The 24,998-nt window shown below is 43.5% G+C and overlaps 1 protein-coding gene across 5 annotated transcripts in view; it reads right to left on the reverse strand.

The window, feature by feature from the left end:
• LOC135895916 (uncharacterized) overlaps positions 1-24,998 on the reverse strand; it is a 210,004-nt gene that overhangs the window by 21,578 nt on the left and 163,428 nt on the right. Inside the window, exons 3-8 of one of the 5 annotated variants that reach the window (XM_070523617.1) lie at positions 24,672-24,707; positions 23,344-23,537; positions 17,446-17,593; positions 11,033-11,116; positions 4,906-5,187; positions 2,281-2,619 (exon numbers count right to left, since the gene is read on the reverse strand). In XM_070523617.1, the coding sequence (XP_070379718.1) occupies positions 2,281-2,619; positions 4,906-5,187; positions 11,033-11,116; positions 17,446-17,589 (849 nt within the window). In that variant the 5' untranslated portion in view covers positions 17,590-17,593; positions 23,344-23,537; positions 24,672-24,707. Of the gene's footprint in view, positions 1-2,280; positions 2,620-4,905; positions 5,188-11,032; positions 11,117-17,445; positions 17,597-23,343; positions 23,538-24,671; positions 24,708-24,998 lie in introns of all 5 variants that reach the window. The other 4 variants (XM_065424220.1, XM_065424185.1, XM_065424209.1 and 1 more) reach the window with 4 other exon arrangements.

Genomic DNA, 24,998 nt, shown 5'->3' on the forward strand with positions numbered 1-24,998 from the left:
TTATCAGTGAAAGGAGAAAAAAAATTCGAGTTGGTTATTACATTTCTGCTTAGACGCGAGAACACGTTCGCGATATTAGATAAGGTATGACACTGTAACGCAGAAGTATTCTATAGTACTAGCACTTGCCAAAAGTGTGGCCTTGTCGCGCATCAGATTGTCAGCCTCCTATTCCGTGATTGTTGCGCGTCGAAAATATTTATCGTGGCCATAAGCGTGTCTGACAGATTCCATGACGCAAACGTGCAAGTCAGAGAATCTTGCGTGGTCGAAATGAATCCGGAGCTCCGCAGCACTGCGTCTCGAAGGGCACACTGTTGTCCATATTCGGCAGGACCACTGAACCCGCTATTTTTACCACCGCAGCCCATCTGCGTTGTAGTTTAGAGAGTAGATGTTGCCCTTAGAAACTGTTGACAATTTATCTGGGTTTTTTTTTCGCCTGCCTACAAGTCACAGCTATCAAGAGTCAATATTAGCATTATTCGTGGGAGCATAGTTGACGCTCGTGTTTGTCTTTTCAGTAGCGTGTATGCTTATTGAAGATTTTGCAGAATTTACCGTGCAACACTTTTATCCGAATTTTTCTTTATTTTTTTGCCCGTTTAGATTGTTTTTCAGTATTGGACCTCCCTTGTGCACCATCATCAAAGTTACCAATTGTTCATTGACACTTTGAGAAATGAATTAATAACTGTCCTGGAGCATGATGGTCACAGTAATGCCAATTTGGTAGCGAGTTAACCAATGGCGTGCAAGATGCGTAAGCGCTCGTGTACTCCGACTTATATGCCTTTAAAAGAACCCCAGGTGGGCAAAATTAATTTGGAGTCCCTCATTGGGGCGTTTCTCTAATTCATAGCGTGATTCTGGCACTAAATACACGGCATTCAGTTCAAATAAATAAAACCCGAGAATATAAATCTGCTTTTCACAACTATAGCTCATATCTGAACTCGGCTGAACAATTCATTTTTGTATTTTTTTCCTGGACAGTACGTTACCAAAAGAAAGACAAATTATATGTCACTTTTTCAGCTGTGCAAAATGATAAGCGAAATTCTGCGCCTTTGACTTCAAAGTTAGCGTCATACCAGAAATGCAAACTATCCTTCACACACTGCTTTACTAGCATTGCGTTTGCCAGCTCTTACTCAGCACCAATATACGTTAGTGTTTTCGTCCCATCTGGCCATAGCTAGACAGCGCACGTACAAGTCCTGCCTAATATTAGCTGATTTTTATTTAAGTGAACCTCCCCAATTCCGACTGAAACAAAACCCTTATTGTATACCGCGGTAATCTGACCAATGCTATGTGAACATCTTGTGGTTTTAGTTAGGGAACACCGATAGCTATAGAATTTAAAGCGCGTATCGCGAAAGCAATATGGTTGATCTTTTATTAAGATGAAAAATTGGGACAATTGGTATTGCATCAAAACCATAGCGCTGGAGCGTGTGTGTGTGTCTTTTTTTTGTGCATATGCTTCAGCTGGCGCTGCTTCGACGTTGATCTTTTGTTTCTACTGGCTCAACAATTCACCTGCTGGAAATGGGTCGATGCTGGCTATGCATTTTTAAGATACATCGTTTAAAATTATCTACCTCAGTTGCGAAGAGAGTGGTTCCAAAGGAATACTGTAGCCATCATTCTTGCAAAAGTACAAGGTCAAAGTGCGCCAGAGCCATTATTGAGTGTTGATGAAAGGATATACCTGTAAGAACACTCTATTTCACTTTGATTGTCCACCCAAATAATTTGGGAAATGAACATTCTCGGCAAATTATTACTGTACAACCAAGAATAAAAAAGCACACAGAACAAAGATATAAGTCTCTTTGTGAGACAATTGAGTAGGATAAGCGCCAGTCCTTGCCGCCTGCAATTGTCCTTTTCACTTGGCTGGTCCCCGTTTATCCTTCGCCCGATACACTCACCGTTATGAATCACCAACTTACCCAGTAAGCCACCCTCAAAGTATCCTTGCCGGTGATTCTAAGAAAATTATAAAATTTTATATATGCACCACTACAAATGTTCTTTCTTTGTTTCTTTCTTTCTTTTTTGCTTTTTGTCTTCTCGCTTCTGTATCATGTGCGTTGTTATGTACATGAATATAATCTTCCATTATAACTACACTCCTGTAATAAACCTGCACATGGGATTAGCAGTATTTGCTAAAAAAGTAAATAAATTGTGAATAAATAAATTGAGAAACAACTAAGCAAACAAATGATTAGATTAAGCTACACGACCGCAATATACCATGAGGCGTACCTGAAGCACAAATGCTTGCGAACCATCCCCAGTGACATTGTGCTTCCTCGTGAAGGACACCGGAACATCCACACCATAATCTAGTGACAGCTCCATCATCCGGGTCAACGGGCACTCTTTGCTGTCTTCAACAATGTTGCGAAATTCAAGGTTGAAGTGTGACAGGAACAGCTGTAGGTCTTCCACACCCTCTTTTTGCGTCATTGCGTACTGAAAGCACGACTGGAGCAGTTGGTTGCTGTCTTGTGGCTGCTTCTTGCTTTGCGATTTGACGGCCATAGCGTTGGCTACTGCCTCGGTACCTTCGGTGCTTGCGAGTTTCCTATTGACGGCAGGTACCTAGGGAACAATTACTGCTGTAAATATTCATGACTGTGCAAAGCCGAAATGTCCTTCCTGAACCTAGCAAAAATTAAGGTACTGAACGTCACTAAGTGGTATGACATTTTGCTTGAAAACTACTACGCGCAGCTTTGAACAAGAAAGTATTTGTGCACGCGTTGAATTCATCGGACTTGCTTAGGAACTGAAAATGGGCTAGTTAGTTTGACATGCTAGACACAGCGGTTCGACAAGGACAACGAACATACTAACGTAAAACTGATGCCATTACACATGAATGAACAATTGTCTTCTATTGATCAGAAGCGGATAAACTACATTTACAAGCAGTATTCTTACGCCTGTACACTGTATTGTGCTCCGAGATGTCGTCGCTTGTTGAGCAATAAAATTGGTTTGTTTTTTTTAGCGCTGAGCAAGTGTATTTACGTCATCGCGCTTCTTTTTCTTCTTGCTCCCCTGCTTTAGTATTTATTGGACATCAAGTCGTATGTTATCCGGTGTCAAAGTAACTGTTATCTGCCGTGGGTTGTTCTTTAGTCAACAAGGAAAATCTCAAATGTGCTTGGGAAGAAACGTTCCGACTACGATGAAGTCGCAGGTATAAAGCAAACTTAGTCCGTAGAGGTGAAGCTGAAAGACTATACTACTTTGTTGTCTGCTCTAATACTTTTTTTTTGTTTGACTGCCGCCAATGTATCCTCTGTATGGAGTGATTGTTCCTCCCAGAGACGTTACAATGTTATGAATGTGTAATCTCTTGCATGACACTTTTCCTCCCACATACACTTATGTGCGTCCACAGTAGTTACTAAGACAACATTTTTATGGCGTTTCTACAGAAATTATACAGACAATGTGCTACCTGGCTCACAGAATACAGACACACAGTCTGCAATCTTTTTGCAACCCTCTGTCAGCTTCCTGCTCACAACCGGAACACGTTTTTTTGAAGAAAGTTAACAGAAATTTTGCAGCCGCAGGTTGCAGAAGGTGTGCGGAAAATTCTACAGTAGCTGCATTGATAAGAAATACGCTAAGATGGGACTAAATTTTTTCTCCAGCAAATTTCCGTCATTGAAGCTCAGTTCGCTTCCTCACGTTGCAGTAAAACGTTGGTAGCATTACTGCGAAGGCCTGGTTGGAATTTTGAAATGTCCACATGGGACTCAACCACGGCGTTAATTGTTGTGAACAGAACACGGAAAATAAAGTAAGTAGCCCCATTTCACTCTTGAGAATTGTAAGTAGTCAAGAAACATAAACACTTGAATATATGCCAAAAGTACAACATTTCAAAAGACATCCAGCACGCTGCACACACGAGACAAACAACAGGGAGAACTCTATCGCTGTAAATGGCGTCGACTATATGTGCCTCCAAATGGTCCACTGAGGAGCTGTTTTGTGTTCTTAATTACGACTAACACTTATATGCATATGAGATCTGCCTTCGTGAAAGAGTAAGTGTAACTCGACACCTAACTACTAATTACGGATATCAAAGGAATTGAGCTAATGGCAAATTCTTTCACAATTAGCATCTCACGCTGTATGCCAATCACAGAAATTGTCGGAATTGTTGTATACTAAAGCCTAAGAAAGAATGCTGAATATCGCCTACAAGGCAAGTAGAAAGTGTGCATAGTTTGTTTGCACTGAAAACTCAGAACGTTTGCATGTTATAGTCCATACTGGGCAACAACCCAAATTGTGCGGATTGTGTGCATGCGTTGGCTTTCGAACGCCCGTAAGATCAACTAACAGGAAGGTGACACGATGCAGGTAGAAAACCTACAGAATTGGTAATCGGGCAGTTCAAGTCTAAAAGACTGTGCCACAAATCGCAGAGAGTCAACAGAAAGTCTGCAGAAATGTCATATCCGTTTGTCTAAAAGGGAGTGCAAAGCGGTTAAGCTTGAACATCTGAACAGAATCTACAAATTGTAGCTAAAACTCGAACGTTGTATGCTTAGTAAACGTGACGTCTGATACACGTACTCTCAATAATCGAATCTTGGTAAGCTGTTTTTGATTGCTTTAACACTTGTCACTGATTGCTTTCACTTGTCACGTGAAACGTGACAAGTGAAACGCCTGTCACGCCTTGTCACGTCTCTTATTCATGAAATCAAAGAATGCGTGGCCCTTGAAATGCACAATGGGTGAGACATGCCAGGGCTTGCCAAATTTGTTGGATTGGAAATGGGCCGTCCGGCTACACACAGGTAACGGAAGCAAGTATGCGCCAAAGCTATGTCGAGTAACCAAGAGAGCACTGACCTTATTAACTGAAGGTCCAAAATGGGGCAAGCTCATTGAGTTGTCGCAGGTAAATCTGTTCCTTTTTCGGCAAGGATTTGCCTGAGAGACCACCGTTGACACGAACCACTTGTGGAGGACACGGCACACTGGTGTGTTACACTCCGCCGAAGCGGTCTCCGTTGCCACCAGACGCGGCGCGAAGTACTCGCCCGTGTACTTCTCCGTTCTCTCGGTGATCGTTGTCGGCAGTGGCTCGACCTTTGCTCTAGCCTGCGGTATTATTTTTCCACGTTCATCTGTCTGTGGTGCAGAAAAAAATTGAAAAGTTGAGCACATTTGTTAATTAACTACTCAGCAAAACGCTCTTCACACCATAGAAAAAGCCTGACTGGCATAATTGTTGTGGACGTGGTTATTATTAACGGGTGGCATGTTCTTTCTTAAAGAATATCAGTTATCATTGAATGCAGCTTGTGTCCCAGAATGATGTAACCACTTTTACGTGGTATGAAATCTATGTGGACAATGTAACCGTCTGCAATGTGTGCAATAATAACTTCGCCTGAACAAAGATATGAAGATCGAATATTCTGTGGAGGGTTGGAATGTTGATGGAGCATCCGTGAGTTTGATGTCATGTAACGGTAATCTAAACACAGTTAAAGGGTTCTATTTGTTATGTGTGGCGACTAAATGGCACGGACCCAATCAGTTTCATTTTCTTACGCACCAACGCCAAGGATACTCACGCCGAAAAAGAACCTCAGAGAACACGCGTATGGACTTGGGGGCACTACTATGATACTTTCACAGAGTTCCATGGCCGTATGAGACTTTATGTCCAGGATTAACATTTTAGATAGGTATTGGCGAGTTAACAATATTGGATGGAAAGTAATGTGCGTTTTATTCTTCATGGTGTCTCATGAAGTTATATTGATTAAGTATACAGCATAAGCAAAAGCAAAAGCAAAAGTATACCCCATAAGCAAAAGAAATTACGATATGTGCGCAATACCTCGATGATTTTCGCCATTCGCGCCATGCCACGTGATGTAGTTCACGGCGTGAACACCCAATGTCCCTTGTGGTGACGCGCATTCTTACAATTCATTCGGCCATCGAATACGTGCTCGCAACATCTCAATGTCGGCAGTTATTGCTGAATATGAAGGAAAAATTTCTGGCGTGATATTGTACATAAAGTATGTATACGAATGTTATTACCGACATTGCTTCACCTTCGGAAACTATGACTGCTCAATAACTTTTTCATTATATCATTATAGGCAAAAAAGTCTACTTCATTGAGTGTGGATATCGTTATTGCGACGGAAATGCACAATAAAAGAGTATGTAAGACCATATTTGGCAAACCCATATCGTGACATTAAGATAAAGAGACGTATTTATTATGAGAGAGAAGCTGAGTGGTCGGCCTGCTACTCAATGCTCTGACCTGCTACTCGGTGTTGGCGGAAGGGGAAAGGGTGTATAAAGAAAGGATAGCGAAGACGTTGATTATGAGGACGAATATGGTGGTCAGAGTCTTGTACGCTGCAAGACTCTTCAAAGTCTCTTGTCCAGTCCGCTCTCATATAAACATTTGTATTGAGAAATTTGGGCTAGTAGACCTTTAACGGCTTGAACATCTCATGAAACCTTACTACATTTCTTAACGACAGAAAACTGATGGGAAATTTAACTGGTTGCTTTCGAGCGCTCTCTCTTGTGGCGCGGTTTGTATTCGGTTGACCGAACACATCTGCCGGGTTCATTCAGAGCGCCCTGCCCAGGCGCAGGGTGCCTGAAGGCGCTCCCATCTCCAACCTGTGAACGTGACCAAGATCTGAGAGACACTCGACCCATTGGCTACTCCGATGGCCCTGGGAGCCACATGGCACGTTCGGCTGGGGCAGGCTTTCTCTGGCCTCAATCTTGAGAGGGCCCCCCGTCGCTGCAAACCGTGTTGGAGACATGAGCGAACTGAATGGACCATAAATAAGACACCGAGTTGGCACCCTCGAGCTAAGCAGCTCCACTGAAAACTACTTTTTCATATGACTGAGCAGGCCCTCTCGTACAAGTGAGCGAATGTGTACGTAAGTAATGCTTGAGGTGGCTTGAGAGGCAATGCTTAAGATCGTCGTCACTTTATGCGAGCAAAATTATGCTCAGCTTCAATACTGTTGAGGGGGCTTGGAGCCTGGATGTGCATGTAGTCATGATCTCACAAGCACCAGTGATGTTACGATACACTGTGATGATACAGGGATATTGAGATACGTAGTTCCTAACTTCCCCATGCCGTAGGAAACCGGGTAGGCTGTCTTAAGGACGCGGTGCCATGGGGTACGTGAAACGTCTTATGCGGTCTGGACAGTAGGGTACAGAAATGAAGTATTGCAATGCACAAGTTACATTTACTCACCGTTTAGAAAGGTTACAAGCCTAACTTTCTTTGTGGCTACTGTTATCCTTACCCGAAAACAATCGTATTCCACCTTGAGGTACTCGTTTTAGAATAAGCACTTCACTCAGCGTGTTCGTACAAGAACTCCGGCACGCTTGTAACGTGAAGCTTTTCATCGTCTGCCCATATTGAAACAATAACACCTAATGCCTCCCGTGCTCTCGTTTCTGACAATGCGTAGCGAATACCTTGTAGCGTTATTTCTTACGAGAAAGCATGCATGCCAAACTCTAGTGCGACTTCGGCTAAAATTCTCGCCTCCTATATGGTTACCTTGACAAACCCATCTAATCCACTTTCTCTAGTAGATCGAAAACCATGCTGCGCGTTTGAAAGCGAAAAACTATTATCGAGCGTAACTAACAAGTTGTCATAGTGGCTATACATATTCGGAATTGCCTACGAATGTAGCATTGCTTTGCTGCTACACAAAATAATGCATATTGTGCACTCGTGCAAGTCGTTCGTCCATCCCGCTCATCGAGACGCTTGCACAATCTCCGCGGCCGCACGAATGCATTACAACACTCGACTCCACCATGTTAAATGGAACATTGCACCGGTCACAACAATTTCGCTGACAATAAGGACCCAGTAACCTTCAGACAAGAACTCTGCACTGTTTGGCTTACTTGTTCATTATACTACGTAACCATGGTGTTAACTGTCCAACTTTGCTGTCTACTAAAATGGTTTCACCTTACAAGTGTATGACTTCTGTTCCTTGCTCTAAATGATCCTGTTCAACTATTTAATGTTCTCTTCAAATTTTTACCAATGCGAAAGGTCTCTTTTTGGGTATTATTTGTTAAATCTCCCCCTCTCCACAAATAAATAAATAAATAAACAATTAAGTAAATAAATAATGTTGCAATTCATCGTAAAAACTGGCCCTACAAGCCGTCATGAGTGCGCATCTACCACGGAACAGTCATAAAAAATAAACCAAGCGTAGACGCACGTGTACAAACCGATTGCTAAGAGACGGTACCAAACCGGATCGAATCCACATTAGGTGCTTTCCTGACGTAAGTCAGTTCGATTTCGCAGGAAATTTCGTTCTATATACCGTACATACTGCTCTACAAGGTCTCCGACTCATATTACGAAAATTCAGGCAGTGCTGATTGGCCGAAAACGTCCAGCAGCCACTTGGGAAAGCTTGGCAGTGGAGTTCTGCCGACGTCACACGCGAGAGTGCACGATAAAAATGTCAGTGCGAAAAGCCAGTCTGCTGTGAGCACTTATGGGACTCGTCAGCATAGTTTCGCTTTCCTCAATTCCTAGTTGTGTGCAATGCTGCTGTGCTGTCGTGCCTCTCATGTGATGACGACTGATGCGAAGAGACGATTGGAGCTGTGACGGATATTAACACACGACGACACAGCAGTGGCAGCGACGATGGGAGTGGTTACGGTGGTGACTCCTCGAAATGGAAAGTAACGAAGCCGACATCTAGTGTTGGTCAATGGTGCCTAAACCACGAGGCAAGGCAATGCGCTATGCATTTGTGCTCAGTCGTGCGTACTCCTCGCGTCCAACATTTGCTTCCTTTTGCCTCGACTAGCGATACAATATCGTGTAACTTTTCGGCTGCTCTTAAGAGGAAGCTCGGGCGTTCCTGTCTAAATACAGGTAAAAAGAGAATTTGTTTTTCTCGGCAACCACTGCACCAAATTTGACAAGGTCTGTTGTATATAAAAGAAAACCTAAAATCTAGTGTCTGTTGGTTTCAAATGTTTGAGTTCGGTCGTCAACTTTTTATTTAAAAATTGGCGAAAATCAAAAATTTGCGAAAATACGAATCTATCAAGTTTACAACTCTGTAAATCAACAACGAAAAATGATAATACAATTTTGCGAATTGCATCTAATAGCACATCTAAAGCGGAAAAAATTTATATGTTACACCTGAATATCAAAAAAATTTAGTAGTATGGAAATACAGCTTTTGCAGAGCCCTTGTAACCAACGTAACAATTGTACGTAAGATGTAAAATGACATATCGAATTTGTCCTCTTTGAATGACCTAATGGATGCTTTTTATAGAACAGCGATATCTGTTCTTGATGCAGAGCTATGAATTTGTAAAATTCGTGCTTCTATGTTTTTCACGCGTCGACTATTTCAAAATCTTTTAAACAAAATTCCAACCCTAAGTCGAAATTCCGCTTCCAACGGTCACTAGAATTGAACTTTCTCTCTAAACTGCAAGAAATTTCATAAAAATATGTCCAGGGGTTACCTAAGAAAAACGTTTTTGCGTTTTACATGTATTTGAACAGGCCGCGTCGGAGTTCGGCCCGAGCTAAATAGCTCGGGCCCAACTCCAATGCCCCCTATTCAAATACATGTAAAATGCAGATACAGATTTCTTAGAATATTACTGGACAAAGTTTAATGTAATTTGTTGAATTTGAGAGAAAAGGATATGTTCTGTGTACTAGGAAAAGGAATTGGGATTTATCGGGTGAGTTTTAAAAAAGTCAGAAATTGGTGAATTCAAAATAAAAGTAAAACATCGAAGAAGGAAGTTTACAAATTTGCACCTCTACACTAAGAAGAGATATCGAATGTTCTGTCAGCTGTAACTATTAAATAATGCTAAGCGAACAATTCTGACATATCACTTCATATATTACGTGATTTTGTGACATCATTTCAAAGGGTTTTGCTGAAGCCATACTCACATATTAATGGTCTACTTGAGAGCCATGCATAATACAGTGTCTAATAAATTTGCGCCCTTTCGATGTACTGTTAAAGGCAACTCACTGAATTGTGACACTCTGTCATGGCTGAGAAAGCTGTAAACTTCATAGTGTCCTTTCTGAAGTTTTGCAACGTTCGACAAGCTTTTTAAAAATTGACAGCCTAAATGAAAATGCGCTACAAGGCGTCACCAAATTTGATCTTTTACATCAATTTAATTTGATCTCTGTGAACACACGCAAAGTGGCTCGAATGGCCAGTCACGCGGACATGTGTCACGTGCTCCGCGAAGTGCACGGTTTCACCTATGAAATCCTTCTAGCCATGCCCACTAGATCAGCTGCCGTGACAGCCAATTCGATTGTCCACATCGCCAGCCTGAAGACCTAGAACCCTCCATGCGCCTTAGATATTGAACAGCGCCGCGAGGGCGCTTTTGCTGCTGGAGGCTAGTAAAATGACATCATGAACGGATGCTAAACAGACAAGCTACCGAAAGGGAGACGAAGTGTATGATCTGATGGCGAGCTCTTGCTCTCTGGCTGCAGTGTAAATAGAGTGGGAATAGTTTCCTTTGTCTGCGTTTTTCCGCACGTAATGGTTGAAAACAATGTGCTGCAGCTCATAAAAACTTATTAAAAGACTTGAAAATATTACAGTGCTTCGTACATTCGCGTTTCTTCAACCACAACGCAATTTTTAAAGCAACTCATGAAGAAGTAGGCTAGGACCAGAGTTCATGGATTCCACTTTCTGTAAGAAGACGGTTGTCGAAATAGTTCAAATTGGCGGACAAAGCTGTTTTCTGCTGAATGGTCCAACAATATTTACAAAGAACGTGAACTAACTTAACACTGAATGAAACGCTGCTAGAGGTGCGAGAGATAGCATTAAGACAACAGCTTCAATGTGCGGAAAAGGTTGCCGGCTCCAAGAGATAAGAAGGCACGAGTACTAACCACTTCAATATTTGGCCCAGAAGTCTCCGCAAGTCCAAAGGGTCCCCTGAGGCGTTGAGGGCGAAATTCCTTGGACTTCCCCGTCTGCAAAACAAAGAAGGGATCACTAAAAGCGAATGTACGCCACAGTGCAACCGATGTCAACTTAATTACATTGCGGTAATAAGACGATCTCTAACATAGTTACCACCATTCGTGGTGGGCAGTACTTCCCGCTTCGTCTACCGTCGCATTACAAGTACGAATAATGTTTTAACCTCCAAAGACCCTCATCAAATGGAACAGTGGAAAAAAATGTATAGATCTCTAGACAATTTAATGTCATCATCATCATCAGCAGCAGCAGCAGCATGCTACGCCCTCTGCGGGGCAAAGGCCTCTCCCAAACTTCTCCAACTACCCAGATCATGTGCTAATTGAGGCCATATTGTCCCTGCAAACTTCTTAATCTCATCCCTCCAACCACGTTTCTGCCACCCCCTGCTTCTCTTCCCTTATCTTGGAATCCAGTCCGTAACCCTTAATGACCATCGGTTATCTTCCCTCCTCATTACATGCTCTGCCCATGCCCATTTCTTTTTCTTGATTTCAACTAAGATGTCATTAACTCGTGTTTTTCCCTCACCTAATCTGCTCGCTTCTTAAACCCCTTAACGTTAGATCCATCATCGTTCTTTCCATAGTTTGTTGCGTCGTCCTCAATTTAAGTAGAACCCCTTTCGTAAGCCTCCAGGTTTCTTCCCCGTAGGTGATTACTGGTGAGACAGTGCTGTTATACACTTTTCTCATGAGGGATAATGGCAACCTGCTGTTCATGATCTGAGAATGTCTGCCAAATGCACCCCAGCCCATTCTTCTTCTTCGCATTATTTCAGTATCATGACCCAGATCCGCGGTCAATACCTGCCCTAAGTAGATGTATTCCTTTACCACTTCCAGTGCCTCGCTAGCTATCGTAAACTGCTGTTCTTTTCCGAGACTGTTAAACATTACTTTAGTTTTCTGCAGATTATATTTAGACCCAACCTTCTGCTTTGCCTCTCTAGGACAGTGAGCATGCATTGCAATTGTTCTCCTGATTTACTAAGCTAGCCAATATCAACAGCGAATCGCCAGTTACCTAATGTATTCTCCATTAACTCTTATCCCCGATTCTTCCCAAATCCAGGTCTCTGAATGCTTCCAGTAAACACGCCGTGAATAGCATTTGAGAGATCGTATCTTCCTGTCTGACGCCCTTCTTTCTTGGGATTTGGTTGATTTCTTTTTGGAGGACTACGGTGGCTGTGGAGCAGCTATATATGTCTTTCAGTATTTTTACATACAGCTCGTCTACACCCGATTTCGTCATGCCTGTATGACTGCTGAGGTTCCCACTGAATCAAACGCTAGCTATCGAGTGGCGCGGTGCTGAGGTTCCGGACAATAGAGATCTTGCCTCGTACAATGAACTCACAAAGTACTTTTATCTGTGGAGGCGGAAGTATCCGCTGCCGCAAAGTAAATTGAACATGCCTCAGGGATAGACATTAAGCTCTTGCTAACCGAAGCATACCCTAGTCCCGCCTTCTTACAACGGATCTGTGCCGAAATTCAAACGTCAAACACTTGCACCCTTTGCTCAGACTTTGCCAACTTAGACCATATGCTCTGGCGGTGCCCCGCGTTACCGGCTGACGAAGATGTTACGTCGTCTAAGTGGGAGGCTGCCCTACGCAGTATCGATTTTGAATCCCAACTATGGGCAGTCCAATGAGCCCGGCACCTGGCGGAGAGGCTAAGTGTTTCTGTCGCGTCTTAAGAGCAGCCCACTACGTGCTAGTGCACGTGCCGATTGACCTCAATAAAGCTTTTCCATACATCCATTAAATAATTATGAAGCTGCCGTCCTTCGGAGGGGATTAAGTGTACGTTGTTATGCTATGGTCGTCTTCGGGTATTGTCAATCTGCATTCGTCATCAAGTCATCGTCATGCCATCGTGGTCACTCTATTGCTGTCACTCGAGCTTGGTCATCGACTTGTCGTCAGCCGTCGTGATTGTGCAATCGCTGTCATGCGATATTTCTAATAGGGCCGCCACCCCACCATTGTCGCCGTACACTAGTCGCAGCCCTGTCGTCGCCATGCTGTCGTCATTCCATCATCGTACCACCACCGTTTCCTCGACGTCATCCTTTCTTAGTCGTTTCATCATTGTCATTGCGTGCTTGTTACGGTCATATTCATGGCAACATGTTCCTGTCAAACATTCCCTGTCAAGCATTCGTCGGCCTGACGCCGTTGCGGCGGCTCCATTGTCGTCATTCTACCTTCGTCACCTCTTTCTGGACATGCCGTCGTGGTCACGCCATCACCGTAATACCGCGGTGTAATTTCCTTGTAATGTGGTTGCCAAGATGCAGTCGTCGTTATATCAATGTCAATAATTTAGAACGATCTTCGCAATGTCATCATGCCGTGATCGTCATACTACCGTCTTCGTTCCATCGACGCAATTCCTTCTTTGACACTGCGTCAGTGACACTGCGTCGTGCTGATGACGCACCATGTCATAGGAAAGTCGGCCAATAGCGGAAAGAATGAATGTCGCAGCATATAGCCGAAGCAATGGGAATCCCAGAATGACAAGTTTAGATTCTGCATAAACGAACTTTCTTAATGCGGTGTGTCACTGCATTGTTTGAATACTAATGACATTGCCACGGACAGTCATCGTTAGATGTGTTCTCCCAGACTTTGTTGTTCAATCGCCCTCGTTGCGTTCCTTAATTTCTTCTCAAGCTTTTTGTTAAGCTCGAAGCTTCTGTACATTATAGTAATACGGGTAGAATGCTAAGATTGAGCAATTTTTCTTTAAATGATGGCCGCAAGCGGCCAACAATGACTTCGTAATACCTATCGTATGTTATTTAACTCCCTTTATTACTCTGTAACTTTTAAACTCATGATCCAAATAATCTGTGAATAATTGGGCTAGATAAACGTACTTTTTCACATATTCTAATGGGTGGCTGGCAGTTACGAATTATAGTATTGTTGCCAGGCCATGAAACACTAAATTTGCCTGCTGCATAATGATTTTCAACCCTAGTTTTACATATCATGCATTGCTAGCGCTTTAAAGAAAGAAAATTAGAAGAAGAGGGAAGACGCAAGGACAGGTAAGGTACTGGTATCTGTCCTGTTTTCCAGCGTCCTACCCTAGCATCCTACGCTGGTACTTCTGCTGTTTTATGGCGTCCTACCTCAGTGTCCTACCTTTGCTTGCTTTCTTCCACTGCTCCTATTTCTCCTATTTTGTTAAAGAGCTTTAAATGCATAAAATGTTGATTTTCCAACTATCCCAACTGTCGATAATTTGTAGCAAGAAATCTTCGACGTTGCTGTAAAGAATGGCAATGTTCTAAGATCGCAAATGAACTGAAACTGAACTGAAAACTGAACTGAACTGAACTGAAAACTGAACAACGTATATAACGCAGCCACCGCAGGGTCCCGCCACATGTCCACTGGCTAAGCGAACTGCGGCTTGCAGAGTACAACCGCGCTTGCCTCGTGTTTAGCGCGTTTTAGGCTCACAAATAGGAAATCGTGGTATCTGCGGTAGCATACAAAGTGAAATTAGACCTGCGCAACGCGGTGACAATTATGAAAGCGGAGCCTTGTGAGCACGCCCTACTGCGCCGTAGCCTTCGCAGTGCAAGGCACTGAAGAAAGAGCGGGAGCGCCGCGGAGGCCGTCTTTGACTGCCAATGACTCCGCTTCCGCTGAACGCACTCAAGTGCTTTTTGCTTTCTTTACTTATTTCTGAAATAGGCTATTTTCAATTAAAATGCCTTTCTCCACTTCCATGAACAGTAGTTCAGAGCCCCTTTAACTATATTCAACTAGGCTTTGCCTCTAGACGGCTGTTATTTCTACATAATCGAATGTATCTTGTTAATAGATGAAGATCGTATAGAGAGGCCTGTTATAATTCGGCGACTCCTGAATTGACGACCTGAATGTGACCCACTCTTTATGATCCCTTGCTAAATCTAAACACTTTTCTCGCTTGACTAAATTAAAGTAAGGCTTTGATTCTAATTCAGGTAGCTTTGCTGAATAATTTCACAGTAGCGAACGCAAGCCAACGTACCTTTATTATCATATTGGTTTATTGTTTACCTTTTTGAGCAATAATATGATGTTAGCACTTAACCGAGTCTGTCTTGCACTTGTCTCCTGAGGCGTGTAAAAAGGTCGCAATCTTTCGAATACAATCTCCCTACCATTTTTCATCAAATCAAGTGAAAGTTCATATTATCGTGCTATATTGTAGCACATATATGGCAAAGCCATTCAAATCTCATCAAGAGTTACACTTATAGCTTCTGTATGATTGGAGCGAGCGATATGAAACGCATTTACTGCCGGTTTCTTCGCAGACGACACGCCGCCGGCTAACCACTGCCTCAGCACCGTTCATTGGAGTCGATTTTCATTTCTCTCAGCGTAACAGACACCCGTTTACGTTAGGGCTTCCTCCTTTTCCGCGGAATCTTCTTCATGCGCATCGTGTCCATAGCACTTCAACTGTCGTCGCAGTCTGAGCGTCTGATAAAGTGGCGGGAATGTGCAGCGTGGCGTGTGAAAGAAGAGACACTCAAGCTGGTTGGTCTTATAAATAAAATAAACTCACAGGCTTTTTGTCTTGCCGGACTGATGTAGTTAGACAAGCTTGTATCCCGATCGTGTGGTAGGCGTTGCACTTACTAGCGCAAGAGGTACGTTAAAGGAACGTTAAACGGAAACACTAAACTAGTCTGGACTGTTAACGCACACTCCAGCAACGAAATTATCGTTAGGTTTGAGGTAAGAGATCGTTCACTAACGGAGGAAATGAGCGTAAAATTTCAATTTATTGAATAACGCTTCAGAACCCCAGCGCTGGTACGTCAGTGGTACGTCACGTTTTTATTTTTTTTTATATATTTGGGGCATTGCGGCTGAGTGAAATTTCTGAAAACATGCTATTTGCAGTATTCGGCTGCTTTGTAATCCAATGAAGTTGCTCTTCTCAGACAAAAAACACAAATTCTAGGCTCAAGCAGACGCTGTAATAATTCACGAAGTCATTGTAAACTGATCCGTGAACTTCATTGCGACCTGGAGACGCGTTTTTTGTTGCTGCGTCTTTTCTGGCGTTTGACGCCTGCTCTCACAGGAACTGTTGCTTTAAAGATATTGAATACGCGTAATATGCTAATACCGCTGAAATTATTCTTTTAACGATAGCGTGGGCAGTGGAGTACCTATACATCTTTTGTGGGAAGAGTGTAGTGTACTTGATCAGGGAAGGACAGGGGGAGGGAAAATGGAGGAGGGAAGCGTGGGCCGCATTCTAACAGGGAACTTTCGGAGGGGGCACCTGCCCGGTGTGTCACACCCTGGCTGCGTCACATGGTGCGAGGGGGCACTGCGGCAACTGCAGGGATTAGTCGTATCAAAACACCTCGACAATTATTTGAAGAGACTGCAGTGCAGAGTTAAATTGAAAACGAACTTATTTTGTGGAAGTAGAAATGCACAAAAAATGCAAATTATTGCAGGGGGCATAGTGCACTAAAAATGAAGCTGTATAATGTGCGATTGGTGCATCTGTCGCACTGTCAGGTAGAGAATCCAATTTTCTCTGTCAGTGGCTGTGTACCTACGCACATGCAGCGTTCTACATTAAGCAAACAAGAAATACGTCAGCCAAGAGGACACGTTTGAAATACTCCTTTACTAGGGTCTAAGTAGGCAATGTATAATAAATACAATATGTTCCGAAGGCCTACATCTTGTGTCATGGTAGGATCTGAACTTTCTTTAAACAGACATGGTCGAAGACATGTGTTTGACCTGCCTCGTTTCCTTCTTTACCTTCTAAAGTATACCCGAGCACTGCTCAGACACACAATCGCCTTTCAAGTATGTGTTTGTTACTTTTTGTATGCTACGCGTATGAAAATATATTTTTTACATACCTCATTTAGTCTGAAAACAGCATCACCCACGTACGCCGATAACGTAAGCTTGTGTCATAATAAAAACCACTTTAATTTGCCCAAAACACTGGGCTGAAGCTGGAACATCGTGTATTTTCATGTTCCTCGAAGTACTAAAAGCTCACTTAGCGAGTGATGTCGTGGTGTGTGATAACATACCGTTCTAGGCTCAACCAGGCCAAATATGTTTGTGTCAACTGCAAGAATGTGATTAGGACACTTATGCATAGTTCTTCGTACATCTAACATCACCACCGCCTTATGCATATTACGTAATCTTTTCGGTAGGTATTTACTAAACGTACAAATTTGATAAACTTGATTGCGCACGGGGCACCTCGGAAAGCAGAAAACAGTGGACATGTTTCGTGAGGCTCACCATTCTTTCGTTCCAGTAGTAAAGAAAAATGATGACCATCAGGAAGCAAGCGATGAGGACGAAGGATAGAAGCACAGCGTGCCATTGTGTCCGAGTCCGGGCTAGAATCTTGCGCCGCACTTGTCCGTAACCCTGGGGGTCCATTGAACTGCTGAAGGTGAGATGAAGTAGTCAGGTCAAATGACAGAAGTAAGCTTTGCCACATCATGCTGATTTTCGATTGGTACCCAGAGAAGCCATTTCTGGGTACCGATCGAAGCCATTTCTGGAAAAGCCATGCCATTTCAACCCTTAGAATAAACCCACCAACAAAACCCGGGTGGGGGGAGGGATTCACGGACAGCATGATCAGACCAGGAACAACGAGAAAGATGATGATGCTGGTCAGCTTGCTTTGTCTAGCTAGCAAAGTTACACGACTTTGCTTTCATAAGAGGAGAGAGAATGGGCAGCAACATTTATTTCATTGCGGCCCCTGTCCGGAGTTACTGCAGGACATTTCAGACATGGAGTCGTAATGAAATGACTTTCTTTCTGTCATGTGACGCGAGAAGAGCGCGTGTATGTAATAACTTTTCGCATTTGCACTTACAGCGACTGGAATGTTGCAAACATCAAAAACAAAATTTTTGTTTGAATCCTCAGTTGTATGCCAAAAGCAGCGTCTGCATGTCCGTGGACAAAGTAAGTGTCTGTTGGTAATTGTTAACGCAAAAACAGTATTTCTTTGCCTAGATACAGAGCTGAAGTTCTATAAATGTGTGGTTGGTTACAATGTTGATGCTCAATTTTGGATCGAAATGTCATATCACGATATTCCAAATGCACTTCACGGCTGCATTTCATTGTCTGTGATGGCAGAGTGGTCTAGAGCAAATAAGAGTGTGTTTTGTTGACAGTTCACGGCACGAATTAGATCAGGTCACTTTCATAAAGTTCTAAATGCATCAGAATTTGTATCTGGGGTGAATATATTACGTATTTGTTTGACAGTCCTTTAGAGGAAAGCTAGAAGGCAATATGCGATATAATGTACTAGGAGTCTCAAGCGGATATACCCTGGAACCAGCCTTCAGGTCTAACTTGTTTCACATCGCAAATCACAACAAATGAGCGATAGACTTTCCTACCAAAATTACCAAAGTAAACTGTGGTGCTGTTATTATTGACCAGTCACGATAATGATGCGTACTACACGAACATGTAATATGTTGCAGTTAGTGGCTTCTTTCTCACTGAATGCTTTATTTAGAAGGCTTTATTATCATCTTGTATTTAACCTGAAGGCCTTCATGAACATTACATAGAGCCGAGGAAGGTGCAGGTACAGATCAAGTAAAAAAAAACAATTAGGTAAAAAAATACAAATAGTTACAAGGTAAGTAAACGATTTAGATACCCGTATTAGAAGGGCATAAATTAAGGAGATAAATCAAAGTAGATACATTAAATTGAGCAGTGTGCAGATAGTGTGAATTACCGGTAGTGTGAGGCACATCATCGTGAAAGTACACTAAATATTCGCCACTACTCTTTTGCACATATTTGTCGGTCACCTAATTATTTTCGCATAATTTAGGTCTCCAGTAGCGTTTTCATTGTTAGGAACGCAGATATTTCTGCACTGAAATCTACTGCAGTCGCGAAAAGCCGTACGCTAAGAAATGGAGACTCTCAGGACGTCTCTGCCTGAATAGTCGTTTAAGTGGGGAATCGTTTGCTTAAGAGTGACGCACGCCTTGGGAATTTTTTAAAATTTAGCTTTAGACAAGGAAATAGTTTTTTTTTTACAAATCTTTAATACTCCACAACTACTTAGAGTTATATGACAGTGGTCTTACGCTTGTTTTCATTTAGAAGCTTGTTTTTTGTCTGCAAGGCTTTGAAACACGGTGCCGCCGCGGAGGGCAACATCGCAGTCTATTCTTTGATTTCCCTTGAAATGAAACCGAATTTCTTGTTGCTCCATTTTCGCGCCGTTCTTGGGAATTCCCAGGTGTTGTGACTCGCTCTACAGAAGTTGCTCTCCTCTTCCCTCTCGCAGCTTAAGCTGTCGGAGTAACTGTGGAGCTCCAACACAGAGTCATTGTCAGAGTCGTCACTCGCCTCTATAGAAGCAACGCCATTATACAGACTGTGAATCTTGTTCGCCTTTTCGAGAAATCCAAGCTCGGAAGTACGGCGCAATTTTCTTCAAAGTAAGATGTTCCCACGCCCCGAGATGGCGCGTGTCTCGAGGTGTGCTCCCCACCACGTGCTCCCCATTTTTCTATCTACAAAAGCAAGGGGACACCACCTCCAAAGGAAGCATGTCACCACAACTGCAATTTTTTTCCGAGTTACGACAGTACATATTTTGCTTGATGAGACAACATGTTTCCTCTTAATCAGGTTTTTCCACATGGCCAGGCACTCGTGGCATTGGCTTGGAATTGCATCCAAGTGGCGCTATCTACAAAACAAGCTTGTCATCACGATAAATAATTTTAGCACTCAATAAAGCACAAGAAGTCACGTACAGGCAGCTTTAGACGGGAACTTACCCATGCCCGCCCTTCCTGCACAACATCTTTCCAGACGCGCAATCTCACAATGCCGGTCGCTACTGTCAGGATATAGCTAGTCTTGCTTGCTTGATGGATGGATGGATGTTATGAGCGCCCCCTTTGGAACAGGGTGATGGGTTGCGCCACCAAGCTCTTGCTATTATTGGCGGCGAGGAGTTACGGAGTCGCCCTCTATCGGAAGCGCCTCGCTGGCGTAGTATGAGGGATCACGTGGCGCGCTCCTCATAGGTTTTGCTGTCAGCGCTCACTGAAAACACCACGCGCGAGCTCTCCGGGACATTTCTGTAAGTACTTTCGAAACGAGAGAAGTTTCTTACTGTCTAAATAATAATCTTGGGCAAACTGAAAGCACACAATCGTTTACAGCCGCTATCTCTTTGCCGAATACGTACAGTGAACGCCACTGCGCGCGGTCGCCGCGATGGAGTCTCCCGAACCGGCTTCTTGCGTGAAAGGTAGGTAAACGCTGAGACCAAACTATGTGAAATATGTTCTTATAGTGTTTGTATAACTAAATGGAGCGTAATAGAATGAAGCCTCAATGCAGCGATCGCGCAGATTCGCAGCGACCGACTGCGCGTCTGCATGCTTGTCCGCGCACTGTTTCGCTTTCTGCGCGCGCGCGTTTTCGCACCGTGCCATGAGCTTAAGGCCGCAGAATATGAGCATTTGACAGTATACTAGCAACCATTGTTACGTGGGCGCTATCAAAGCTGTTCAAAAATAATTTCATTGTAGAGACTTCGACGCCTACGGGACTGTGATGTGCCGTCGCGACGATTCAATCTTTTTTTCTTCTGAATTCTTTGACCTTTCAATACTATTTCTCGAGTTGCGTCGCACTGTATGTTTATCGGTGTTCTCAGCGTGCAATTTCCCGCTGCTCCTTTTTTGTAATCCAGTGCATTAATTCTTAACACAAACATGACCATATGCCATGCTTTCTTTAAATGTGCTTCTTACCGCTGCCTTTCCACTCCACTGAACTTGCCAGTATCTATAGTATCGACAAGTTCATAGACTAAACCGTCATGACATTAGTCGGGCAGCGGACTCGGGCGAGCGTCTCAGTGTACGTTTCCAGAACATCGCAGACCGAGCGCCGTAGCAGAAATCTTCCTTGCGTCTGTGCTTGCTGCATACCCGAGTTGTAGCCGATGACTGTTTACCGGTTTTATGTTTCGCGAGCCAAGCTTCACACAGCTTCTTGCCCTGCGGCTACGTGCGAATAAGGCTGACACCGGCCTCCGTTACGTGCGTCCGGCCCTGCGGCACCGAGCAGTAGCCTACCATGTCGCGCGCCTTCAAAGGCAGCCACTACCAATTGTAGTGCTTTCAAGCGTTGTAAAGGAGACACTCGAAGCGTGAAAATTTCGCCACTAAATGAAAACCGCAGCGTACGAGGAAATTTAAGCTAGTTTTCAGCTCGCTTCGGCGCGCCCGAAGCAGCCGACGCGGCCGCTATGTCCACGTGATCCCTCCTAGCACGTCACGCCGACGGTAGCGCCAGCTTTTCCAGTGGTGGAGCTCGAGGCCAATACTGCCTAATGTCCTACCTAGGTTAAACAATAAAAAAAAACACTTTGAACTCCCACAACCAAATTTTCTGCTCCCCTATTGCGAACTGTGCTTTTGTACGTCTCCGTTTTTTGTCGCTTCCCTACTTTTCTTCTACCAATCCTCCATTCGCCTCTTACTGATCCCTATTGCAGACATGTTTACTTTTCCACTGCTCTCGTTGAACCCAAGGGCTTCAAGGAGGCTACTGATGCCTAAATCGACAGCTGGGTAGACGTCTTCACATTTTATTTAAACATGCTCCATAGTTTCCTTAGCTTTACCGCAGCAAGCACATGCGTCTTCTTCCTTCTTATACCTCGATTTATAGGTGCGTGTTCTAAGGCATCCCGATCACGCTTCGAAAAGCGATGAGCTTCCCTTTGAGTTATCATAATTTTTTTTCTTTCCTGATTTTGTTTTCTTCTTCTTAAGTAGTTACTCATGGCAGGTTTCTTTTCCATTGCCTGCACCCATGAGATTATCTCAGCCTCTCTGATTTTCCCCTTGACGTTCTTTGTTGCTATGTTTCCCACTCTACAGTCCACATATTTGCTGGTAAGCTTCCTATAGTTGTTTTCCTCCGCTGTGAATCAATGTTTTTCCCGTATACCTCCACTTTCCCACAGCCCATTTACCTTTCTTATTCCTCAGTCGTTCTTCATGCTCGATTTTACTGTGAGCTTCCCTCACTTCAAAACTAGTCCAGTCCATATCACCCTGCCCAGCTTCATTCATTTGTAGTCTTCCCGTGAGCGGCCAATGCGAGGCGACCCACTGACCTTTGGTTCCCCTCGAGTCCTGATTGTACCCCTGATTTAAAGCAAACAACAGCATTTCCAAACATTGGTCCTAGAACAATTGCACATTTCTACATACCTCGGAGCACCTCGTACCTATTGTATCCCCATAGCGCTCTGCGCTTCATTATGGCTGCATTTCTCTTGCCTTTCACTGTTATTGTTTTTTCCTGTGTCTCCATATATCTATTCCCTTCGTTTATCCATAAACCAAGGCATTTATATTCTGTTACCCGAGGTATTTCCTGGCCCTGTATCACCACTGTCTGTTCACTGTTTTCACTGAATACAATAACATCTGATTTTCTAACACAAAATTCCAAACCCAAATTGTTGCCTTCCTGTACACAGATATTAGGCAGATTTTGCAAATCAGTTTGCTTGTTAGCTAGCAACACAATGTCATCCACATAAAATAAACCTAGAAGCTGCTGCTCTACTACTGTACCCACCTGTTTTATGAGAGATTAAAGCCGATATTACTTCCTTGCAGCGCCCTCTCGGTCTTAACCATGTATACCACAAACAGCCGTGGTGACAAAGGGCACCCCTGCCTCAGTCCCTTCTTGATGTGAACTTTCTCATCATTCCTCATCGCTTCCCATTCAACGCTAACAGTATTTTCTAGGCAAATCTCTCTCAAAAGCTGTAGACAATCGTTACCTAAGCCTGCCCCTTCCAGAATATCCCACAAAATGTTGCGGTCTACATTCTCATAGGCTCCTGTTGTGTCTAAAAAGGCCACATATAACAGTCTGCTTTCTACTTTGATATTTCAATACACCGAGGGAGAACAAATAAGCTATCAGCTAAACACCTACCTATTCTGAAGCCATTCTGAAGTCCTCCCAAAATGCCATTATTCACTGCCCATGCTTGAAGCTTTAATTTGATTGCCTGCATTGCTAGTCTGTATATTACCGATGTAATGGTCAGCGGTCTAAACGAGTGAATTTTATCTTTCTCCCCCTTACCTTTATGAATTAAATTCATTCTACTGTTCACATGCTCTGGGGTTGCCCCCTGGCGTCGGCGGCCAGGACCCCCAAGGAAGAGGGCGACCGAGCTCTACGCAGCTCGGACGTTGAGGCACAGCTCTGGGCTGTCCATCGGGGCCGCGATGCATGGGCGGGGCATGGCCTCTCTGTCCCGACGTGGCAGCGGCCCGCTGCGCAATAACCACGCGCCCTGATGGACCTCAAGAAAGGTATTCATCGATCCATCCATCCATCCATCCCGAGAGATGCTAGCACATATCCTCCTTCAACAAAAAAAAAGCTACCGAAATTCTGAGAATTGTCTACTAACGCGTAAGAATTCTTTAGCTTGGTTGCTACGTACCTAATAACAGGTCGTCTATAGGGTGTAGCTAAGAATTCTGTGTCCAATAACGCTTAACTGGAAGGATCACAAACCGATAATCCGCTACTATCTTCTGATGTTCGTATCTGTACCTACAGTTTGTTTCGAAGCTTCCATGTCTTGCAGCTCCTGCACTGCCCAACCCGACCAAAACATTTGATATTACTTTAGCTAGTCATAAGTGACCAGAATCGCCACGCCGATCCTTTATTTGCAATTTGTTTTTATATCAGAGTAGTATAGCCGTCTCACAAGATTAATGTGGCTATATAAAACAAGGAAAGCCCTGCAACATAATAAACGTTCTGACATGCAGACAAATAACGTATTATCACGGTTGTTTGTGCCGCCCAGATTGTAACACCTTACAGACCACAGAACATTTCATGGCTATTTTTTGCGGTGATTTCGCGTAGGAAGTTTCCTCGTTATACGAAAATATTTGCTATCAAAGGGTTGCTTCGAGACTTGGCACTCATGTGGATGTTCGAAGTAAGACCGGCAAATGAATCACAAAATAGACGCTGCCGTTCACATATTAAGCAAATTAACAACTGGCTACTACATGCCGTCCCGCAAAGAAGGTTAGCTTACTGATTGACCTATAATTGGGGCCGTAAGAACAGGCGACCGGAAAATAGTGTCTCGGCGCAAGCCGTGAATGGCGTTTCTCTTCTAAGTCTGTGTATAGGCATTAGAGGCCATGTTATGAGTGGATAATTTTCTGGGATATCGCTTTTACAAGACGCCAATTGGTTACGTCAGCAGGCAGAAGAAGAATCACTAGAATGAGGCGTCGCACGGGACACTTTTTCACGCAAAACAAAACGCGTTCTACAAATTTATCGATGGAAACGTGACAGCCAGTTGCACAAGGGAGGACGTTTTCAAGAACTGTGAATCTTGTTACATGGCTGAAACAAGATCACTCGAGACTTACCTAAGCGAAATCAAAGATGCTGACCGATAGGGGCCACTGCAAATGAATGAAAGAAAATTCTTTAGGCCGTCAGTAATGCCAACAAAGGTGCTATTTATGATACTAGTTGAGGAGTGGCATGGCACATTCTGATGTAGAAGTCTGACTGCTCTACAAGATCGATATTTTAATTGCTCATGTTGAGTGGTATCGTCGCCGTCTCTAGAAAAATATGGTGCAGAAATTTGAGTGCTTCAGAAGTTGAACATTTTAATCAATCATGAGTGTCTATTTTAATGGTACATGTTGCCCAAACAATAAAGAAACCATCTGTTTTTATCAACAATG

This window comes from Dermacentor albipictus, chromosome 8 (genome assembly GCF_038994185.2).
Source record: "Dermacentor albipictus isolate Rhodes 1998 colony chromosome 8, USDA_Dalb.pri_finalv2, whole genome shotgun sequence".
NCBI lineage: Eukaryota > Metazoa > Arthropoda > Arachnida > Ixodida > Ixodidae > Dermacentor > Dermacentor albipictus.